Source organism: Toxorhynchites rutilus, chromosome 3 (genome assembly GCF_029784135.1).
Source record: "Toxorhynchites rutilus septentrionalis strain SRP chromosome 3, ASM2978413v1, whole genome shotgun sequence".
Lineage (NCBI taxonomy): Eukaryota > Metazoa > Arthropoda > Insecta > Diptera > Culicidae > Toxorhynchites > Toxorhynchites rutilus.
Genome location: NC_073746.1, coordinates 70,467,172 through 70,482,870, shown reverse-complemented (window position 1 = coordinate 70,482,870; position 15,699 = coordinate 70,467,172). Strand labels below are relative to the sequence as shown.

At 37.8% G+C, this 15,699-nt stretch overlaps 2 protein-coding genes across 2 annotated transcripts in view; one reads left to right on the top strand and one right to left on the bottom strand.

Moving 5' to 3' along the window:
• The window catches only part of LOC129777280 (very long-chain-fatty-acid--CoA ligase bubblegum), a 94,082-nt gene extending 88,133 nt beyond the window's left edge, over positions 1–5,949 (top strand). The window contains exon 10 of the mRNA XM_055783482.1: positions 5,450–5,949. Within this exon, the coding sequence (XP_055639457.1) occupies positions 5,450–5,523 (74 nt within the window). The 3' untranslated portion in view covers positions 5,524–5,949. The remainder of the gene's footprint in view (positions 1–5,449) is intronic.
• Positions 5,950–8,879: 2,930 nt separating this feature from the next.
• The window catches only part of LOC129777283 (insulin-like growth factor-binding protein complex acid labile subunit), a 40,418-nt gene continuing 33,598 nt past the window's right edge, over positions 8,880–15,699 (bottom strand). The window contains exon 5 of the mRNA XM_055783487.1: positions 8,880–15,159. Coding sequence (XP_055639462.1) covers positions 15,064–15,159 — 96 coding nt within the window. The 3' untranslated portion in view covers positions 8,880–15,063. The remainder of the gene's footprint in view (positions 15,160–15,699) is intronic.

Here is a 15,699-nt window from a genome sequence, read left to right as displayed (position 1 = left end):
TGGAGGCACAAGGTTTTATGCATCCAATATTGGATACAAAAAACCTTGTTCTGAAGAATAATCCGATTGATATAGGAGTTTCTCTAGGAAGCAACATAGGTCCTCTACTCTTTTTGATTTTTATCAATGATCTTGGTAATTTAACGCTCCACGGAATACCAAGACTTTTTGCAGACGATTCGGCGTTATTCTATCCGCGTCCTGATATTCAAACTATTGTAGCGGACATGGAATCAGATATAGTGAAACTCATGGAATATTTCAGTGGCAATTATCTAACCATTAACCTCACTAAAACAAAGTATATGGTCTTCCATTCGCCACGAAAAAAAAAATACCTCAACACCGTGATCCATGTGTGGGAATCCTGTCTATTGAAAAAGTCTTCTCTTTCAAATACTTAGGATTGTATTTAGATTCTGCCCTTTCCTGGGATACTCACATTAAACATGTATCGAGTAAAGTTGGAAGTTTATGTGGTCTCATGAAAAGAGTACGCTGTTTCATACCAAAAAGAATTGTTACAGTTTTATTTTGCATGCTTCCACTCCATCCTCCAATACCTAATTGTAGTCTGGGGTCATGCTGCCAAATCAAAATTGAAAAAAATTCAAACGCTGCAAAATAGATGTGTGAAAGTAGTTTTCAATCTTCCTCACTTATATCCGACAGTTGCGCTTTACACTACTATACAAAATAGAATTATTCCTATTTCAGGCCTATGTGATATTTAAAGTATCATGTTTGTTCATAATATTTTGCATAACCATAATTTTCACCATGATATCACATTCCCTACTCGAATAAACCGTTTGAATACGAGAAATGCAAATGACTTAATGAGAACCAGAGCTTTTACGAAATTGGGACTCACGCGCATAAAAAGTTACGGTCCATTAAAATTCAACGTGCTTCCCAATAATCTGAAAGCAATAAGCAATAAACATATTTTTTAAAATAAGCTGAAACAGTATATGACGATCCACATAAATCAATATATTCTGTAAATGTGCCGACCATCTTATGTATATGTATGCTTTGGTTAATAATATTTTCCGTCACTTTTCTTTTTCCTGCGTCGTTCTAATGTAAAGGGTGTGTCACATCAAATTGAATCACGGAAAAAACGCTGTAGAAATTTAATTTTTAGGAATTATACCTTCAGCTTTCGCGTATAATCAGATAAGAGTGTATAGATCACGTTGGCCATGCTTCACTGTCAATTTTTCGTAAATTTGGAAAAATGTCGTCGAACGAAAAAGAGCGTCGTGAATTAATCCTGCGCACTCATTTCGAGAATCCGGAGTTGTCACATCGGGACATCGGTAAGATGCTGGGAATCGTCCAATCCACGGTCTGCAGAGTACTAAAACGATACTTCGAGAACCTAACCATCGACCGGAAGGTGAAGAATGGCAAAAATGGATGCTCCGTCAGTGAAAAAGATCACAAGCGCGTAGTTAAGCAGTTTAGACGTGATCCGAGAAGCTCGGTCCGGGATGTCGCCAATAAGCTGAATTTGTCAAGTTCATTCGTCCAGCGGACCAAGCAGCGGGAGGGCCTGCGTACATACAAGGTTCAGAAGGCTCCTAACCGCGACGAAAGGCAATACATGGTGGGGAAGACGCGAGCCCGGAAGCTGTACACCGAAATGCTGACGAAGCCGCATTGCCTGGTAATGGACGACGAAACCTACGTCAAAGCGGACTTTCGTCAGCTGCCGGGCCTGTTGTTCTTCTCCGCAGAGGACAAATTCAGCGATCCGGAGGAGATTTGCAAGCAGAAACTATCCAAGTTTGCCAAAAAGTACATGGTGTGGCAAGCGATCTGCTCTTGCGGAAAGCGGAGCGCCCCCTTCGTGATGACCGGAACGGTAAACGGGCAGGTTTACCTTAAGGAGTGCCTACAGAAGCGCTTACTACCACTATTGAAGCAGCACGAGGGCCCGACCCTTTGGAGTTGGAGTGGTACGAAGCCAACGGGGTCACCTTCGTGCCAAAGGAAATGAACCCGCCCAACGCGCCGGAGCTTCGCCCAATAGAGAAATATTGGGCGATTATGAAGCAGGCCCTCCGGAAGAACCCAAAAGTTGTCAAATCGGAGGCGGACTTCAAGAGAAAATGGATTTCTGTTCAAAAAAAACTACAACCTGACGTTGTACAGAACCTTATGGACGGGGTAAAGAGGAAGGTGCGAGCATACGGGCTTGGGCTCGAAGTATGAATAAAAAGAAAATGCCAAAAGTTGTTTAATAGTTTTTATTTTACTGTCTAAAATTTTCAAAAGGATCGGTCTACTGGGCGAGTTTCTACAGCGTTTTTTTCCGTGATGCAATTTGTTGACCCTTTATAATATGGTGGATCCCTTCAAAGGAACTCTAATGTTCCACTGGGATTTCACATGTTTTGTTTTCTTCGTTTGTTGTTATATTCTCCGCTATTTCTTCTTATGTTTGTTGTCTGTTAGCAAGAGTCCACTACCAGGGGGCTCTCTATTCGAGCTTTCTGGTGTGGGGGTTAGTGGAGGGTATTAAAAAAAATCTTCAGATGCTTTCCTGCTAATTACACTTGATTGAAAAATTACAAAATCAAATGTATTCGGTCGCTGTGTTATATGATTAGAAAACATTAAAATAAACTCTTTCACATGAATGTATTTTTCAATTCCCAGGGGAACTGGCAGATTATTTTTCAGCAACGATTAGATCTTTGCTGAATGACATCCAACCGAAAAGAATTCCGCGCGTGTATGTGTGTGTGTGTGTGGCGGCTGATTCGATATCTTCCCGGGAAACCGTTTTTCGATGCTGATACTCTCTTGGTCACCTTCTCTTCTCCTTCTGGTCGATCGGTTTTTCTGCGCTCCCTCACAGTTAAAACAAACTGATTGCTTTTCAGGTCAGGTCAGGCCAGGTAATGAATCCCTCTATCCCTCGCCGTCTAGCTCGTTCAGTAACGATGTTGTCTTGTTGATGTCCTCACGAAAAATGAATGCGTTTCACCACCAGAATATCGCTTAAGTATGCTTTGTGTGCGTGATTGAATCGAGAGAAGGTGTGGTTTACGATGGCAATTTGGAAGGCAAACTAGACGGAAATGAACTCTCTGAGTTTGGAACTTTCGGAGACTGAGCAATAATCGATTGAAAATTATATACTTTTCGCGATACGAAACATTTTCCGTTGCGCGCGCATACAATATTGAATACGAAAATATCCTACTGATGGGGAAGAATAATCTTCAGAAGCTTTCCTGCTAATTACACTTGATTGAAAAATAACAAAATCAAATGTATTTAGTCGCTGTGTTATATGGTTAGAAAAGATTAAAATAAACTGTTTCACATGAATGTATTTTTCAATTCCCAGGGGAACTGGCAGATTATTTTTCAGCAACGATTAGATCCTTCCGGAATTTTCTCGATGCTGAATGGCATCCAAACGAAGAGTTCCGCGCGTGTATGTGTGTGTGTGTGGCAGCTGCTCCGATCTCTTCCCGGGGAACCGTTTGTGGCATCACCCTCCTCCTGATGGATTCCCTTCTGGCCTAAGGTGCACAAACATGCTCTTGGTGAAAACGTTCATCCGCGCTTTCATGATAAACGAAGAGCTTCACCACAACAGCGACAACATGCTCCAATCGCTGTTCAATTATAACTGAGTGGATTTCCGAGCGGCGCTCGCTTATATACCGATTGGTGATTTCAATAGCCTGTTTTGAAAGCAATTTTAAGGCTATTGAAACAAGTTTTTGGATGAAAAAGTAACAAGTATATAACGTGTAGACATTTTATCTTTCGAATGAAATGTTTATCATACCATTTCGTTCAGTTGTATAGGAGCTATTAACACTCAAAATCTCGGTCTCCGGCGTAACGCTTTCGTTTTCGAAACTTTGATTTTACACCCCGGTATAGAAATGAAAGACGTAGTCCTACGTCAAAAATTGACTTATTTGAAAACGTTCGCATTCACGATTCTTACATCTGGTGGTCATTAAATTCTAAGCAATCGGCAGGATTTGCTAGAGTTTATCTTTAACTCTTTCATTACGGCAGTGTGCTCCGCCGAAGTGCTACCCCTGTACGGAGCACTGCACCGAAAAGTATGCACATCGTGCTGGTGTGATCGAAGAGCAGTATGAATTTCATGTCGTTTAAAGACGACGCTCCCTTCAATGAATTTTATTCTTTAGTCCGTAAAAATACCATCGCTAACTGGCAACGTAAGTAGAACGAAGATGAATTGGGTCGGTGGCTTCACTCGATTATCCCTAAGGTTAGCCTCAAACCATGGTTCAAAAGTCTGGACTTGAGTCGGGACTTTATTCGCACATTCTCTCGACTCATGTCCAATCACTGTTCGTTAGACGCGCTACTCTTTCGTTTCAATCTTGCCGATGGCAATATCTGTGCTTGTGGCCAAGGTTACCACGACATCGAACACGTTGTTTGGTCGTGCGAGGATTATCTTGTTGCCAGATCGAATTTAGAAAACTCTCTTCGGGCTAGAGGAAGGCAGCCCAATGTGCCGGTGAGAGATGTGTTGGCTCGGTTAGACCTTGATTACATGTCTCAAATATATGTCTTCCTGAAAGCTATCGATCTTCGTGTGTGATTGTCCGTATATCCTTATATTCTCCTTTTCCTTTTCCATCACGAGAAATCAAATCCCTTCTTACTAACAATAGAATAAGGTGAAATGTAAATACATATTAGATATAAGATAGGCTTAAGAATTGAGTATGATGAATGTGAGTGTGAACATTGTCAACATATCCTTATATCCCATCCTTTTCCTGGAAAAAATGTCACCCTTCTAAACTCGAGCAAACCGCGAGTAATCGGTTCTCTACTTCATTAACATTAAAATTAATGAAAAATGTTTATATATACTTGTAGCTATACAGATAGGAGTTTGACTCCTTTAAACTTATGTAACTGAGCCTGTAAAAATAAACGATTTAATAAAAAAAAACGACGCTCGGCAAACAATGGCAATGGCAAAAGGCAAAAGGCAAACAATGGCTGCATACCGGATAGTTACCGGAAATCCGTTTCATCTCTAGTTAGCATCTAGGATTGAACTTGACTGGGATGTGTCCGAACAGTCTAGTAAGAATTATAGTGAATCCAGTTTTTATCGCATGTGGCACTCATTGAATTTTTAAATCAGCATGTAACTATGCCCTACTTTAAATAGAGTTGTTTTCTCTATCAGAACGTTGAATTATGACTAATTTTTTTTTGTCAAAAAAACAAATATAATTTTACTGCCAGGAAATGTACAGAAGATTAATCTTCGACTTATGTAAATAGTTCCGTGAGAATTGTACATATTTGCATACATTTATATTCCATATTGATTTACATACATATAATTTTGAAACATGTGTGTACAAACTTACCGATTCTCAAAATTTGAACACTTTTTTCTTCTCTATAATTGCAGGACCAACACTCAAAGTGAAACGCAATGTTGTGGCGGCAAAGTATAAGGACATCATCGAAAAGTTCTACGCTTAACAACTCTCCGGCAGTCATCTCGTGATAGATACCAATAAATGACAACGCTGCGCCACCGGTACTGAGAAGTTTTTCCTGTTTTTCCGTTGATTTTACGTAGCGATTGCGCTTCTGGTTACCACCTGCTACTCAGCCAACCTAAATAACATACGATGGGCGCGTGATTAAATGCAGACTTAGATACATTGAATCCTTTGTTTATTTGTTGTGTAAATCTAAAATGTTGATTTAGTGCTAGATTTTAAGTGTAGTTAGTAGGGAGAATTTCTGTACTTGAGAAAAGCCAGGACCGGGATATATAATTTGTACCTCATTAGTGTTATATTGCTGTTATTCGTTGCCTTCGGCGGAAGGATAAAATCGAAACAAAGCACTCTATCGAGCGTTAGGTTAGATGTTAATTGAATAAAATCAATTTTCCTATAAGTCATTTAAGTTTTATGGGCAAATAATGAGGGAAGGAACATGTTTCGAATGCTGGCGGGCGTAAGGGAATCAATAGTATTATAGCCAACTTTCGCAACCAGTCCTTTCGGTTCGTGGGTGTGTGGGTGTGTGCGTCAGCGTGTTGTATTAGAGGAACCAGCCCTTGTGAAAGTTTTACTTCTCGAGAGAAGAAGGATGGTTTGCAGCAGCAGCACCAGAAAGCAGTGCATTTAAAATTCATCACATCAGTTTGCTTTCACCCCCCAGGATCGGCCTCTTTGGGGCTGAACTCCGTGTCTCCGTGTGGTTGCGCAAAGCGTGCGTGAAGCATATTGGTGAACTTTTCGCCCCTGTCGGCTATTAGTGAAATATTAAACTTCCCTTCAACGGAATTTTCCGTTGCCCATTTTGGATGGACTGAGAGTGAGAGCACTCCCGGTCCTGGTTGTTTGAGATGTGTAAACGAGATTTGGATTCGTGGTTTGCGTTCTGGGAAAAGACGTAACTTCAGCAAAGTTGCATTTGATTTTTGGCCCAGTCGTAGAGCCTTAGTTCTGCACCGAACTTCGTCTGGTTGGCAACGTTAAGGGAAATGATGATTAATTCCACTCAACGATGCGGAAGAGATAGTGCTTTTGAGAAAAAAAAAAAGGAAATTGATTGATTGATTGATTTAACGAATATTCTATTCGGGGTGGTTTCTGCTGTGCCGGAGAATGATTTGTCAGTTTGATTTGCTTCATTCACTGGTCTAGCTGCAGACGGTATACGATGAATTGGAGCACGAATATTACAGGAGGCGTCTTCCGCGACCTTGAAGTTCTTTCAAACTCAATTTATTTGCTCTGAAAGTTCGAAATCAGTATGTTCCGAAAATAGGATGCTTGGATACTTGTGTTACTATTGTGAGTATTTTTTAGGGAAAATGATTTAAAAGAAATGTGTTTTTCTACGCCATCAACCACATGAGCGATAGCACCACCTATCCCATAGCTGGAAGCGTCCGAGACCACCACTACCAGTTTCTTCGGATCACAAAACTCCAAAAGATTTTCCTTCAAAAGATAATCTTTGCATTTCTGCAAAGACTTTCTGACATTTGCTGAACAAACTGATGTTAGTATTTTTGCAATAATTTGTAAAGACAACACAAACGGGATGACAAATGGGGAATGAGCTTTACATAAATGTTCAGAAGTCCCAACGATGTTTCTAATTCTGAAACATTTCGTTGCGATTTAGCTGCACAAATAATTTCCACGTTCAGCGGACATGGCATTAAACCTTTACCAGAGGTAATGTGTATTTCGCGAGATTTATCTTTATTTTAGCTTTAGAAAGACAGCCTAAAACTAAATAAAGATTTCTACCACAGTTTTCGTAGTCAACCCCAGCATATAAAACGTCGTCAAGATTACAAAATAGTAAATCACAAAATTTGAACCCTAACCTTTTGAAAAATTGAGGCGCTTCACGATGCACCCTGTGGTAATCTCGTATAATGGAAGAGACCTTTGATAGTGTTGATTACAAACAACTTTCTCTCCCGCCAAAAATGCTAGAATATCCTGATTATTATATCGACTCTACTGTCGACTTGTTTACTGAAACGTTGCAATCAATTACCAAGCGAATATCTTGATCTTTTATTACAATCACTACAATAAAGGGTGTATCGTTCAAAATCCGCACAAAAAAAATTCATTCTCGAAATTCGAATTTTCATTCGATTATCATCAATTTATCAGAAACAATTAATTAGAAATTTATCAGAAACAATTAAAGTTAATTTTCACATCATTCATTCTATTTATTTGGCATTTATATCCGAATGCGCGAGCCTTTGCCTTTGCCCAAGCCATAAGATTCTGCACGACCTCAGAATCGAGAGTTTTGACATAGGACTATATCTTTGATTTCTATAAAAAAGGATCACTCTACGAAAAATGTAACGATTCATAAGGAGATTTTAAACGCATGTTACTCAAAATCGTTATTGCGACATATTTTGTGTTATGCTTGAAGCACGAACAGAAAATATAGCAAAAAATTAAACAATTTAAAGATTAAAACGGGTATGTTTTTTCGATTGCACTAACCACTCACTTTCCTTCCCGACGCAACTTGGAATCTTTTTGCCTGCAATTCGGCGTTAGCTCATAATGTGAATCGATGCGAATCACGAATTATTCTCTATTTTTCGGACAAACAGGCATTTATAAGTTGGCAGAATCAATGGAGGGATGATCTTGGAAGATGGACTCGCTTATCCCCAAAGATCGACCAATGCGGGCTCAATTCACGTCTTTATCGTGTAGGTCTTTGTTACAAACAATTTTTGTATGTCTAGGAATACCAGCTGGTCGGAGTTGAAAATCAGGACACATGTCACAGTTACAATTATGGCCAAACCATTGGGGTTCTTTGAGATATAATTAAATTAAAACATTTATTTATTTAACATATGACTTGGACGATCTATGCGGTGAAAATACTCCGGAGATGATGACTTCTATCTTTTAACGAGCATTGGAGATTTTTTGGTGGGTCCAGGGTCATTAAACATCAAGTGCAATAGTACCGAAGTACAAGCCACGGGTATGGAACGTAAGAGCTTCTGCAACCCAAATTTTCTGAGCGGCTGAATTTCTGCACCCCATAGTTCAGCAAGGATTTAGAAGTGGATGTCATTCGGATATTCTGGCAATGTTTCGGTGTTTGAATATGCTTTTCCTAATCAAATATACCTGCAATGTTTCATTGTTGGTTTCAAACTTCTGCTAAATCTAAATACCGCTATGAGCCACCGACACTTATGAATCACAAATGCAGCATTGGACTCATAATCCTTAAGTTCTTTTGTGAAAAAGAGGAACTTCTGGCCCAATTCGATGATAAAATGACACTTTCTATTGTATTTGGTAAAGAATACTCGATGATTTATTATAACGTATTTATTATCTTGTTTTTACTTGACGGTTATTTTCTAGACAAAAATTGTCTTCGACAAAGTTGTTACATATGATAGAGCGCTCATTTTCATTTTGCCAAAAATAGGGTGACCAACAATTTCGATGAAATAAAAAAACTAACTTTCTTATCTTTAAAGATAGAGGTTAATATAGTTCGACAATGTTGTAGTCCAAGTTATTTGATACATCTTTGTAATAACCGATATAGCGACTTTTTTCTAAGTTGCGTTAGGGTCACCATGAAAAAAAACTGTTTTTTGCTCTAACTTTTATATTTCAAATTCTACACACAAACTGTCTTCGAAATACTTTCTCAACTTCACTCAAAGTTAATGATATTTCTTCCCAAAAAATACGTTTTCTTCAATTGCTTGCCGTTCTTTCTGGTGCTAACATAAAAAATGTTTGTTGACGGAATTTGAAAGAACAAACTTCACTCTATAAAATATGTGATTTTCAAAGATATGTTGTTTTTTGTATTTGAGTAAATTAAAATTGAATTCATGAGTTTCTGGGGAAAAACCCATCAATAACTTTGAGCAGGATTAAGATATTGACGAATTCTGCCTCGCAAAATGTTGGCATCTAAAAGTCGTACGAAAACAATTTTGATGTAGAATTTTGAATATAAAAGTTAGAGTAAAATGACTGGTTTTTTCATGGTTACCCTAATGCATAGTTTTATTTTCTCTATTCGTCGATCACTGATACAAAGGTTGGAGTGCTCCCGTGGCCGAGTGGTTAGCGTCATAACTAACATGCCGGGTGTTCGGGTTCGATTCCCGTTCTGGTCGGGGGAATTTTTCGTCAAAGAAATTTCCTCCGACTTTGCACTGTGATCACGCGTATTCTCTAGAGGTTGCCACTCAGAATGCATTCAAGGCGTGTTATTTGGCATAGAAATCTCAACTAAGTACTAATAAAAAATGACGCAAGTAATACTACGTTGAGACGGCGAAGTTCCTCTAGGAACGTTAGTGCCATTGAAGAAGAAGAAGAAGATACAAAGGTTATATCATAATTTTTGTTCACCATTTTTCTCTTGCTAGTGGGTTTAGACACGAAGGTCGAATGAGAATAAATCCTACTGACGTGACAATGAATTTAGAAACAGTTCTCCCTTTTTTTGTGTCTTATCTAAAATTTGAGATTTAGTGGCTTTCAATGTTTATTAAGAGGAATATAAGAATTTGAACGTTTGAACTTGCATTTATTCAACTAATCTTACAATTCCACTATTTCCGTCGCGTGAATTACAAGTTTCTCATACATTTACTCAAACTCGAATTCGTACTCCGCCATGCAGATCTCTTTTCACTACTTTTGAAAATCGAAAACAAGCTTTCGAAACATTCTATTTAGATAGTGGTATATACATCATTCTAAAGCTCAAAACATTAGCTTTTGGAATATTTTACGAAATACTTCTATCTTGAAAAAAATCAGGAAGAAATAAAAAAATCTATTTTTTTGTTTATTCAAAGAACATATTTTTTTGCTAACCAACTTAATACAAAATCCAATTGAGAAGGTATTTTAGTGTAGAGACACGAATTCCGGACGTTTTTTCAAGCTCCGTAAGAATAGAACAAAGAATATTTTTACTATCCATTATATCATTATTTGTTCATCTACCTTTTTACAATAAAACAAAAATTGAACGGAGAATAAATATTCATAACTAGAATAGTTAAGAGTTGATGAAGTGAGAGGCCTCAAAAAAAGTTGTGCCATGGCGTATATTCGTATTCCAGCCCATCTGGGGTGGCGTATTCCAGCCCTTCTGGTTATCTGAAACAGAAAAATCGAACAGATTCTGAAACCTCGGCCAAGCCATGCCAGTTTGAAAATACTTGTTTCGAGAAAAACGAGTTTGAAGTTCATTGTTATAGGCGTACCAGGTTACATATCGCATAACTAAAATGGCTCTAACTCTGTTGATAATAGGATTTTCGATAAGTCCTTTCTAGGGTATATTCTTACAGAATATAACTAAGCTACACAAATATGAAGGGAAAAAAATTGATTTTTTTGAAATTTCTAGACTAGAATACTCCCTTAACCTAATCAATCAGTTTTCATTTGGTTCCTATAACATTCATGTAGGATCTTTCCATACAGAGACATTTTTGTTTGAATGAAACATTTTCCCCTTCGTATTTGATGATGAATAATTCAACAAACAATGCAAACCGAAAAGTAGTTTTGAGAACTGAAATAAATTTTGTATTGATTTAATTTGTTGCTTTGACGAAAGGAAATTTATTTTATTTCGTTGCATCAATTTTCAATATTGTTTCTGAAGATCAACTGTAATGTTGCAAGTATTGCTGTTAGTTCAAATGTTAGCACGAACATTTTTAGTCTAGTGTATCCGCAAAACACCTGTGAACATTTCATATTGATAGGTTCAGCGTTTTTTTAGCCCGTCGATCAAACTTTGAAGTGAATTAAAGGAGCACTTCAACGCATATTTTACCAGAGGTTCAAAATGCTATGCGTACACAGGGTTGCCATAATAAAATCTGTGTTTTTGGTCTCAAAAAATCTTTTTATCTGTGTTTTTTTCTCATAAAATCTGTATCAAAATCTGTATTAACCCTTTACGGTGGTTTGTCTACTTTCAGTCACCACAGCAAAAGGTATACTAATACTATAATTTATGCAACAATTCATCAGTTCAAACTTTTTCTAAACGAAGTTTAAGCAAAACGGTACTACTAGGAATAATGGATAACGGTACTCAGTATGAATAAAAATTGCCACCCGTGCTCAAGGAAAGGATTAATGGAAAATCCCATATATTGCGGCTCTTATTGAAAGGCTAGCCGATGACGCAGATTTTTGCATCTTTTCGCCTTAGATTGAACATGAGAAAGCAGTACTAGATACCGCATATGAATAATATAATGGCTCTCATTCAGATTGATTCGAATGATATGTGAATAACATTGGTGAGTTAGGAAAAAATATTATTGAGATCAAGCCACAACTAATATTGGAACGTTATTTTGAAAAAATCTGTAAATCTGTATGGAAACCAAAAAAATCTGTAATCTGTATCTACAGATTCTTGGTTTCAAAAAGTCTGAAAAATCTGTAAAAATACAGATTATTCTGCAGATATGGCGTGGCCATGTGCGTACTCTCAGAATGAACGATTCGCAACCTTCGTTTCCATACGTTTGTAGGTACGAGGATTACAAGGAGTGATTATACGCATACGTATGCATACGCATTTTCACATATACAAGCACTCCTCACCCACAAACATCATCAAACATGAATGGTAAATTTTTCATTCAAATACAAATATTTATGTATTGAAAGATCCCACAGAAACGTTATAGGAATCAAATGAAAGTTGCTTGATAAGGTTAAATGGATTTACTATTGACTTAGTTGGAAGAAAGGTGTTAGCTCACGAGCTTTTTGAAAAAAACCCGAAACTAATCGATTTCTTCACGATATTTTTGTCCACTGCATCTACACTAGGGTGCCAATTAATGTATGGGAAAAAACCGCCCCTAAAATTCAAAAAGTTACCATATACAAAATATTTAACACCTCGAAAAAACACCCAATGCCAAATATCAGCTCAATCGGACTTAAGGGAGAGCGGCGCAAAGTGGTCAAAGTTTGAGTTTTTTGTAAACCGAAAAATCACCCAAAAGGGGAGAGAGTAAAGGAAATCGGGGTTTTCGAATTTTTGTTTGATGCCAAATGTCTTAAAATTTCATGAAACGTCAAGATCTAGTGTCATCTCGAAAAACAATTTTTTATCAAAAATCGACGCTCTGAGACTTAATTTTTGAAAACCCCAATTTTCGGTGATCTTCTGTTTTAAAAAAAAACCTCAATTTTTTACGTCTGTGACACTAATAATAATTTTTACGTCTGCGACACTAATAATATAATAATATAATATAAATAATATAAATGTTCAAATGAGCTAATATTTTGCAAAGGGTATATTATCGTGAAAATCAACATTTTGCAGCAAGTTCCGAATGAAAAATCGAGATAACTATTTTCATTGGTACCCAAAACCATATGTTTCGTTCGTATTCCGAAAAAACAACCCAGAATGTCGATTTTTGACAAAAAAAAAATAATTTTCGAGATGACACTAGATCTCGACGTTTCATGCAATTTTTAGGCATTTGGCATCCTAAATTTTTTTTGGAAAACCCCAATTTCCTTTCCTTCCTCCTTGGGTGATTTTTCGATTTTCAAAAAATTGTAAGGCGTTGTATCTAGGACACGACCGCATATTTTCGACGTAGAACTACGCAATTATACTATGCAATCCACTTGTTTACCACTTCGAAAAATGCATCGAAATTGTTGTAATATATTATGTTCCTCGGTACGAATAAATTTGATGAACGTCCTTTTACGCTTGATATGATGCCTTGGACTACCAAAATATGTGAACGGAAGAATTTTCAAACGATCATTGTATTTCACATTTCCCTCTGAAAATATTGCACATTTCATGTTTACGTAGTTCTCGAATATCGAAAGTTCATTCACCTCTAGTATCTGAAATGATTTTCCCAGGCTTCTCAGTTTCAAAGTACGTTTTAGGGAAACATATTCCGGTCTGCACAACGACAAGCGAGTACAAAAGTACTAAACTCCAAAAAATACCCCCGACTTACATGTATTCGCAAAGCGAATTCCCCCAGGCACATTAATTTTTAAGTCTGTGTTAGGGAAACACAGCTCGGTGGGAACAAAAATACCCCCGACTTGCATGTATGTGCCAAGCGGATTCCTCCAGGCACATTAATATTGAAGTCCGTGTTAGGGAAACACAGCTCAGTGGGGACAAAAATATCTCCGACTTGCATGTTTATTTGCAGAGCGGATTTCCACAGGTACATCGATTTTGAAGCCTGTGTTGGGGAAACCGTAAAGCGGGCCAGTCAAAACTTGGCAGTTAGGGCGTTTAGAAAACGTTTGAAATTTTACAGTTATTCAATTGTTCATTTCATGAAAAATAATATTTTATTAATTGTGATAGACGCGTAGAAATATTTTTTATCAATTGATGCAAACATCTTTCCGATCTGTTAAGAAATATTCAAGATAGGTGCATTCGAAATACGGGTAGGGTCAGCACACAAATCAGCAGAGCAACTGTATGGGAAAAAGAAAGTCTCTCCAGTTTTCATGTATTTAAACCGTTTAGAGATTAGCGAATTGTAATGTATAGCATATCAAACAAATCTTAGAGAATTTTCGATTTGATTGGTATCCAAATCATGAGAATTCGTTCACAGTGAAAATAGTTATTAACGTTAACTTTATTTCATAAAAACGTGACCTGTTTTCAGATTTGTCACCCTTCCTGAAAGACGTTGTTCTGCGTCAAAAACCGATACAAATCGATTTCTTCTCGATATTTTTGTCCGCTGCATCTACACACATCAAGTCAAAAATATGTTCGTAAAATATTCCCAAGCCGAAAGTTTAAGCTTTGAAATGATGTATGTATCATTATCTAAATAGAATGTTCCGAAAGCTTGTTTTCGAGTTTCAACAGTAGTGAAAAAAGATCTGCATGGCGGGGTACGAGTTTGAGTCACTGTATGTCTTTTTTACATTAATTTAAAAAAAAGTATTAGCTGAAGATAGCTTTTCCATAGTATGACGTCAATACGATTCAAAAAATTCCCAATTCATTAACTAGTGAAAACTCTGATAGCGTTATACATTTTTTCCTAAAACTTGATTTGAAATTGAGTCTGGCTGTGAATAACCTAATGGAATGCGTTATCGGACCATTTTTGCTGACTACAAATAGATATAAACCCGCGAGTACAATTAATCACTGCGCAGCAACAAAACTGTCATCTGAGCCGAGCGAGTACACAAAATAAATTGAATGCAGTATATTCTGCGGCTGCCGTAACTAACCCATTAAACAAAATGACCGTTATAAACAACGCAAATATGATAAATGTGTTTAGCAAGCGCCGAAAAATAGCCGCTCTCTCCAGCAGTGATTTCCAATTAACTTTCCTAAATTGTTTCTAGACAAGCGCGCCAGATTATTGATCTACCACCAGTCAGTCGGTGGGGGGAGACATTATTGGTCCACAGGCCTCAACACTCAACACAGGAAGCGGCGGTCTCACTGCGAGTGGCCTCCTCCGTGGACCGGGGACTGCACTGGCAGAGCGAACTTTCGGTTGTCATCGATCTCGTCGGCTTCATTAAACTCCTCCAGCTGCATCGGATCATCCGGTCCGTTCCGGGTTGTGTGTTGTGCAAAATTTATCGCACCATTTGTAATGCCCCAGGCGTGCAAAGAGTTTCCAGTGGGATAAACGACGACAGCAGTTCCCGGATTTGCGCACCAGCAGCAACGGTGCACACGATGGGGTGAGGTTCACGTTGGCCGCGGTCCAGGTTTATAACGAGTTGGGTTTGGTGTTTTTGCGTATGAAAATGGTTGTTGACAGCGAGGTGTTCGTGTTCAATGGCGAGTCGATGCAGGTTTTCGGTTTGACCGATATTTCGATAGAAAAAACAGAGAAATGTGTTAATTAAATAAATCAAATAAAACTCAAGCAGAGAAAATTGGAAACAACACAAACGCACACACACATGTTCATGATGAAACATCCATTGTAAATGGTGATAATCCTGTTTGAAAACCTGGTATGGCCAGAAGAAAACAAATCGTACGAAAAACACTAAACAATTCTCAATTACCAACTCATTTGCTAAACCGTCTGCTCCCCTCGCAATTGGCGTATCAATTTAA